The sequence below is a fragment of the Coffea eugenioides genome, chromosome 10 (assembly GCF_003713205.1).
Source record: "Coffea eugenioides isolate CCC68of chromosome 10, Ceug_1.0, whole genome shotgun sequence".
Classification (NCBI taxonomy): domain Eukaryota; kingdom Viridiplantae; phylum Streptophyta; class Magnoliopsida; order Gentianales; family Rubiaceae; genus Coffea; species Coffea eugenioides.
The window spans coordinates 15,152,423-15,160,734 of NC_040044.1; the positions used below are offsets into that span (position 1 = coordinate 15,152,423).

Below are 8,312 nucleotides of genomic sequence, written 5' to 3' on the forward strand. Positions count from 1 at the left end.
TCACGAACTATCCAATTCTAGTACCCACAACAAAAGGCTAGTAGACAAATAGCAGATAAGCCATTTTCTTCATTTTATTTTATTAAGTTCTAACAAGTCGACGCAGTTTCTTTTTCATTAAATACAGTGAAAAAGAAATTGCATTTCAACGAGCTTAGAAGAATAGCTTCAGCCAACTGCCATAACCTGAAGAATAAGGTAGGTGGATGCAACTCATTAACTAAGCACCATAGCACGGAGACAAAGTATATAAAGAATAAGAAAGAAAAACCTTGTTCAAGACTCTAATAGTGAGTGTAGACAATGGAATTTTAATTAAATTCTAAAAATTACCATTGGTCTATTAAAATATTTTTGTCCAATCGGATATTGCCATATGTCATGTACACATGGAAAATTTGGTTATTAAGCAGCCAATTATATTTTGCCACGTGTCAAGGTGAGGTGTTCCAAATCAATTCAAATTGCAGGGGTATCTCCACCAACCAAATCATATCATATCATGTATTTATTGGATAAATGTCTAAATATTTATTTCTTATTAAAGGGATAATATTTAGAAATGTTTAATCCAAGTATATCTCTTATATACTGCAATGGCCTGGCCAATAAAATGGCGCCACGTCACGTGTCCCCACAAGTCTAGCCAATCGAGAAATTACTTATCTCTTTATTAATGAAGAGATAATATTTAACTGGCACAGTCCTAATATGACTGTACGTCTTGCTAGGCAAGTGGAGTGGTGTACATGATCTCAACCTCCACCTCTTGCTACAACTATAAATAGAGGTCTCTCAACCAAGTTAAGGGGACACAGAGATATCAAGAAGCATCTCATACACTCAAGTATTGAAGTTTCAAGCTACGAAGGGTTGGATCTTCAAGCTCTCCAAGTCTTCCGCATATCAAGGCTTGAGCCTCCAAATATTCTCAAATTCTTCAAATCTTCCATATCAAGATTTGAAAGAATCGGTGGTTGATCCAAGAACAAGCTGCGAAGCCCTTGGATTGGTGTTCGAGGAGAAGAATCGAAGGAAACTCTCCATAAGTTCGAGAAACTTCCAGAGATTGTACCTACATATTTTTCTAAGTTTATATAGTATATATTTGTCGTGTATTTCTTTTTCTTGTCGTTTTGCAGACTTGAAATCTTTATCGCGTACAAATTTTTGGCACGCCCGGTGGGACCATCTCTGCCTTCCATCTCTTCTCCTCAAATATTCAACTATGTCTATCGCCAATGGCACCAAAGAGCAACAAAATCGTGATTGCACGTTCCAAGGCTACTGATGCTAAGCCTGTTCAGGAAGCTGCACACGTTGCCACCAATACCCGCGTTATTGGCCCCGTGACAAGGAGTATGACGAGGGCCTCCACCCAAAGTAGCATGGAACCCTCGGCGCCAACTCCCGTCTTCGGGTCAACATCACAAATGAGCTATTCCTCCACGATGGGGGTCCAAGACATTTTCACCTCGATCGAGAAGGCTCTTACCATGCTCGAATTTGGATCCGAACCCAAATTTTATAAGCATGACGATGATTCATCAAGCACTGGATCAGCCTCTTCACATGAAACTCTTCATTCAAGATTTTGTATTGAAGATTCTGCTGCTTCTTCTGCTGCAATGCCTGCCATGATGACAAATACTTTGAGTCTCGAAGAACAAGTTTCGAACATGTCCAAGATGATGGAGACGATGATGAAACACATCAAGGACCAAGATGCTCTTATCGCTCAACTGCTCACCCAAAAGGACCACGCTCCTGAAGGAAGCCATATGGATTCTAAAGAGAACCAAGAGCGTGAAAATCCCTCATCTAAAGGTAAAGATAAGGTGAAAGAAGTATACGTGACCGCCGAGGGAACTATCCCCGTAGAACAACTGAAAGAACTTGTTGAAGGCGTGATCAAAGATAAAAAGGAGGGTGGTTCAAAGTCAAGCTTTACCTACTGCAAGCCTTACACTGCTAGAATCGACAATCTCGCAATGCCTGCTGGATATCAACCGCCTAAATTTCAACAGTTCGATGGGAAGGGTAGTCCAAAACAACATGTGGCCCATTTTGTCGAAACCTGCAACAACGCTGGAACCTATGGCGACCTTCTAGTCAAACAGTTCGTCCGATCCTTGAAGGGCAACGCGTTTGATTGGTACACTGATCTCACGCCGGGGTCCATCGACAGTTGGGGACAGCTGGAGCACGAATTCTTGAATCGCTTCTACAGCACTAGAAGGACCGTTAGTATGCTGGAATTGACTAACACTCGTCAATGGAAGGATGAACCTGTGGTCAACTATATTGATAGATGGAGAAGTCTGAGTCTCAACTGCAAGGACAGACTGTCTGAACCCTCTGCCATAGAAATGTGCATCCGAGGAATGCATTGGAGCCTAAGCTACATTCTACAGGGTATACGTCCAAACACGTTTGAAGAATTAGCTACTCGTGCTCATGACATGGAGTTAAGCATCACGACCAATGCAACCGATGGGTTTCCTATTCAAGTTTCGCGAGTGCAGCCATCTCGTCAAAATAATGAAAGGCAAGAAAATAAAAAAGGGGGCAAGCCTCCTTCAAGACTTAAGGAGTCCATGGCAATAAACACAGCCCCCATGAAAATTGCTACCAAGGTGAGTCGAAAAATCACCGAAAAAGTAGACTCTTTTCAAAATAGGTCGGCAAGAAGACCTACTTTAAAAGAGATGCAAGAAAAGGAATACCCATTTCTTGAATCTGATTTACAAGGGATGTTTGATGACCTTTTCAAGGAGAAACTCCTTGAACTTCCTGAAATGAAGCGTCCGGAGGAAGCCGGTCAAGTCAATGATCCGAATTATTGCTGTTATCATCGCTTGATTGGTCACCCTCTCACTAAATGCTTTGTCTTTAAGGACAAAATTATGGAATTAGCCCGCCAAGGAAAAATCCTTCTTGAGGAGGATAAAGCATCGGCAAACCAAACAACAATAATGTTTGGATCTGTGTGTTGCCCGATAGAAGTCCTACCCACATCAAGCAGTGCTCTGTCTGTACAAACGGAATTTGAAAAATCGTCGATTGAAAATGTTGTCGAAGATGATAATGAAGGATGGACTTTAGTTACTCGAAAAAGGACCTGCAAGCCAAAGACAAAGAAGCACATCTTTCCGAAAAGCATGCGCTCGACAAAGGCTAAAGTAATAGTGAAACGACAAAATGCAACAAAGAAACAAAAGAGAGTCGCCACAACACCAATTTCGTTAGATTTTCAGCTTCTTCAAGAGGTTCGACAGCCCGTGACATTGAGAGAATTTATACCCAAAGGGTATTTAAGTGATGATACTGATAAATCCACTTCTTGTAATGTCGTCAAAGCTGAAAATCCTCAAGTCACACAAATTGGCACTGAATTTGAGAAAAAACTCAAAATCGATGATAAACCACCGGTGGATTGTGCAACGACCATCATATTTGATGATGACGATTTAACTGTTGAGTTCAAGACCCACAATCGACCTTTGTTTGTTAGTGCATATGTTCGGGAACAAAAGATGAATCGGATACTCATTGATGGGGGATCTGCTGTCAATATCATGTCCGTACGTGCTATGAAAGAGTTAGGAATCTCAAGTGATGAACTCTCCCAGAGCCGCCTTATGATCCAAGGATTTAACCAAGGGGGGCAAAGAGCAATTGGCCTCATAAGGCTTGAATTGCTCATTGGTGAGCTGTCTTCAAGTGCGTTATTTCATATCATTGAGGCCAAAACCTCTTATAACATGCTCTTGGGAAGGCCCTGGATTCACGAGAATGAAATTATACCATCTACTCTGCATCAATGTTTCAAATATTGTCGAGACGGTATTGTTAAGAAAGTCACTGCCGACGACAAACCGTTCACGGAAGCCGAAACTCACTTTGCCGACGCCAAATTTTATCTTCACAAAGAAGCAAAAAGAAAGGAATCGGTAAGGGAAGAAAGTCAAGATTCCAAAGTACCCATTTTGCGGTATACTCCAAGATCAAAGAGAGAAGAAGGTCAGTCTTCTTTTATCAGAAATGACACATTAAATGTTCTGCTCACCAAGATAGAGTCTATCAAAATTGAGAAGGTGAGCTTGCAAGGGTTTGTCCGCCCCAAAGAAGAGCCGGCAGTGGAACATTACTCGCTACTAACTAATCGGACTCAAGAAGGTTTTGATCCAAACGCCTATAGACTTCTTGCTAAGGCGGGTTATAACCCAAATGAGAAGAATACATTGGGCAAACTCCCTCCTGAAGTGACTGGCGAGAAGACTCACGGATTGACACCTACGCAGAAAATGTTGAAAGAAAAGGGCTATAATGTTGAAAGTTCATCGATGGGTCTTGGTTATCAACCGCCCTCTCCTGTTCGTATAATGATCAAAAGAGCGAGTTGTAACTATGTGAATGAAGAAATGGAGGTCACAAGCCGAAGGAGGTCTGTGTTCGATAGGTTGGGAAATAAGTCAAAGCGTATTTCTGTGTTTGACAGACTTGGCCCGCAGCCGAAAAATTTGAAACCGCCTGTCTATGAAAGATTAGGCAGTAAAAAGAAAGAGTACCAGATTGCCAAGGAAGAAAGCCTTACTCCAATAAAGAAGAACGGACCAAGAAAGCGAGTCTCCAATTTCTTCATGCACTATGGAGACTTATTCAATGTAAGAATTGAAACCATTTTTGAGGAATAGGGTCAAGGAAGTATGGCTTCCTGTCACCATATTACGATCAGTGATCCCGAAGAAGAAGAAGAAGATGCAGACGACGCTCCCCCTGAACTTGAGCAAGGGGTAAAAAATACGGTCGATGAGCTAAAAGAGATTAACCTTGGCACAAACGACGATCCTCGCCCAATTTACATAAGCTCTTGTATGACTCCTGAAGAAGAAAAAGAGTATGTTGATTTGCTGCTCGAGTTCAGGGACGTCTTTGCTTGGAATTACTCAGAAATGCCTAGTTTGGATCCAAGGGTCGCCGTTCATAATTTGTCCGTCAAGCGGGGAATAAAACCTGTCAAGCAAACGCAAAGGCGCTTTCGGCCCGAATTGATTCCCCTGATAGAAAATGAGATAAATCGATTGATTGAAGCTGGATTTATACGAGAAGTAAAATATCCAACATGGATTTCAAGCATCGTCCCTGTAAGGAAAAAGAATGGGCAAATTCGAGTTTGTGTTGACTTTCGAGATTTAAACGAGGCTTGCCCCAAAGATGATTTTCCTCTCCCCATCACAGAATTGACGGTAGATGCTACAACCGGGCATGAAGCACTATCTTTTCTCGATGGATCGTCTGGCTACAATCAAATACGCATGGCGCCCGAGGATGAGGAGCTAACTGCCTTCCGCACCCCCAAGGGAATTTATTGCTATAAAGTAATGCCGTTTGGCTTGAAAAATGCTGGAGCAACATATCAAAGGGCAATGCAAAGAATTTTTGACGATATGCTCCATAAAAATGTGGAGTGCTATGTCGATGATCTTGTGGTGAAATCAAAGAAGCGGGAAGATCATATTCAAGACCTTCGAAAAGTTTTCCAACGCCTTCGGAGATACCAACTGAAGATGAATCCTTTGAAGTGTGCGTTCGGAGTCACTTCTGGCAAGTTTCTCGGTTTTATCGTTCATCAGCGAGGAATAGAAGTCGATCGATCTAAAATTGATGCCATCGTGAACATGCCTGAACCGCGAAATATTCATGAATTGAAGAGTCTTCAAGGGAAGTTGGCTTATATCCGCAGGTTTATCTCTAATTTGGCCGGACGATGCCAACCCTTCAGTCGACTGATGAAGAAATGGGTGCCCTTCGAGTGGGATGAATCGTGTAGGAATGCCTTTACAAGCATCAAAATGTATCTCATGAATCCTCCAGTTTTGGCTGCACCCATCTCAGGAAAACCATTGATTCTCTATATTTTCGCCCAAGAACGGTCGGTTGGGGCCTTACTTGCTCAAGAAAACGATGAAGGTAAGGAGAATGCACTGTATTACTTGAGCCGGATGATGACATCTAATGAGTTGAACTACTCGCCCATCGAGAAGTTGTGTTTGGCACTTATATTTGTCATTCAGAAGTTGAAACATTACTTTCAAACACACACTATTCGACTCATATCTAAGTCTAATCCCATTAAATACTTCATGGCAAAACCTGTACTGTCTGATCGACTCGCGAGATGGTACCTCCAGTTTCAACAGTTTGAAATTATTTACGTACCTGCGAAGGCTGTCAAAGGACAAATATTGGCAGACTTTTTAGCCGATCATCCCCTACCTGCCGAGTGGGAGTTGACTGATGAACTTCCCGATGAAGAAGTGTTTATGGTCGAATCTCCGTGGTCGATGTATTTCGATGGAGCCGCGCACCGTGACGGAGCCGGTGCAGGAATTATCTTTCATACTCCTGAAGCAAATATATTGCCATACTCTTTCACTTTAACACGCCGGTGTTCCAACAATGTGGCTGAATATCAGGCGTTGATTCTCGGTCTTGAAACGGCTGTAGACATGAAACAGTTGCATCTTAGAGTCTACGGTGATTCAAAATTGGTGGTAAATCAACTTCTTGGTGTTTATGATGTCAAGAAACCCGAATTGATCCCATATTATAAGTATGCAAGGCAACTCATGGGATATCTGGGCGATGTCACTATAGAACATATCCCTAGAAATTTCAACCAACAAGCTGACTCTTTGGCAAGGGTGGCGTCCATGATCACTCTGCCTTCTCATCGAAATCAGATTTCAATATGTCAAAGTTGGGTCATACCTCCGATGTTTGATGAAGATGATGATGGTGAGGAAGAAAATGCTTATCATATTTTTGTCCATGAGATCGAAAAGGAGGATTGGTGTCACCTCATCATTGATTACCTTAATCATGGGAAGTTACCAGAAGATCCTAAGAAAAGGGTTGATATACGTCGTCGAGCACCACGTTTCATTTACTACAAAGGGACGCTTTACCGAAAGTCATTCGATGGGGTGTTTCTACGATGTCTTGGAGAAGATGAGGCCATGCAAGCAATGGAGGAGGCTCACTCTGGGATATGTGGTGCTCACCAATCTGGCCCGAAATTACACTTTCGCATTAAAAGAATGGGATACTACTGGCCAACAATGGTGAAGGACTGTATCGATTTTGCTAGAAGATGTCAAGCTTGTCAATTCCATGGCAATTTCATCCGTCAACCTCCTGAACCATTGCATCCAACTGTAGCTTCTTGGCCGTTCGATGCTTGGGGTTTGGATATAGTTGGACCGCTTCCAAAATCTTCCGGAGGACACATTTTTATTTTGGCAGCGACGGATTATTTCTCAAAGTGGGCCGAAGCGGTTCCTCTAAGAGAGGTCAAAAAGGAGAATGTAGTAGATTTTATCCGCTCGCACATCATTTATCGATATGGGGTCCCGCGTTATATCATCACCGATAATGGTAAACCTTTTTGCAATGTAGCAATGAACAAACTTTGCGAAAAGTTTCATTTCAAACAATACAATTCGTCCATGTACTACGCTGCCGCAAATGGACTCGCTGAAGCATTCAACAAGACCTTATGTAATCTGTTGAAGAAAATCGTGGATAAATCGAAAAGGGATTGGCATCTTCGGATTGGAGAAGCGCTTTGGGCATACCGAACCACTTTTCGAACTCCCACACAAGCAACCCCATATGCGCTTGTTTACGGTGTTGAAGCTGTTCTTCCACTTGAGTGTCAAATACCTTCGCTAAGAATTGCAATTCAAGAAGGGCTCAGTGGAGAAGATAATGTTCGTCTTCGCCTTGAGGAATTAGAAGCACTCGACGAAAAGAGATTGGAAGCTCAGCAACGGATTGAGTGTTATCAGGCTCGCCTTTCAAAGGCATTCAATAAGCACGTTCGACCCCGCTCTTTTCAAATTGGAGAGTTAGTGCTCGCCGTTCGGAGACCAATCATTCTCACTCATGGCGGACAAAGAAAGTTTACTCCTAAGTGGGATGGTCCATATGTCATTCGAGAAGTATATACAAATGGCTCATACAAGTTGGTTGCCGAAGATGGATTAAGGGTTGGCCCCATCAATGGCAAGTACCTAAAAAGGTACTATGCATAATCGGAACCGCGCGATGCTCCTGGCCCGCATGAGCTAAAACTGTGGATGGCAACCACCAACAGTGTAGTATGTGGTTAAACTGCTGAAACACTCCACCAAGTCTAAGGTGGTAAACAAATAGATACTCCTGGCCCGCATGAGGTTAAAATGCGAACGGCAGGAACTACATGTGACTTGATTCCCTTGTTGGGATACGTAGGCAGCTTGGAGGGC

General features: G+C 42.6%; 1 protein-coding gene across 1 annotated transcript; it reads left to right on the top strand.

Moving 5' to 3' along the window:
- Positions 1-4,709: 4,709 nt before the first annotated feature.
- LOC113750495 lies at positions 4,710-8,099 on the top strand. The gene is made up of 3 exons (XM_027294459.1): positions 4,710-5,111; positions 5,472-6,650; positions 7,854-8,099. The coding sequence occupies exons 1-3, from the start codon at positions 4,710-4,712 to the stop codon at positions 8,097-8,099; spliced, it is 1,827 nt and encodes a 608-aa protein (XP_027150260.1).
- The last annotated feature ends 213 nt before the right edge of the window (positions 8,100-8,312 follow it).

Excerpts from the sequence above, each read along its gene's own strand:
- LOC113750495 (XM_027294459.1), top strand. The coding sequence starts at position 4,710 with ATGGCTTCCTGTCACCATATTACGATCAGTGATCCCGAAGAAGAAGAA. Across the intron at positions 5,112-5,471 it reads AAGCTGGATTTATACGAGAA|TGCTATGTCGATGATCTTGT; the intron begins GTAAAATATCCA and ends AAAAATGTGGAG. Across the intron at positions 6,651-7,853 it reads TCATGGGATATCTGGGCGAT|GCTCGCCTTTCAAAGGCATT; the intron begins GTCACTATAGAA and ends GAGTGTTATCAG.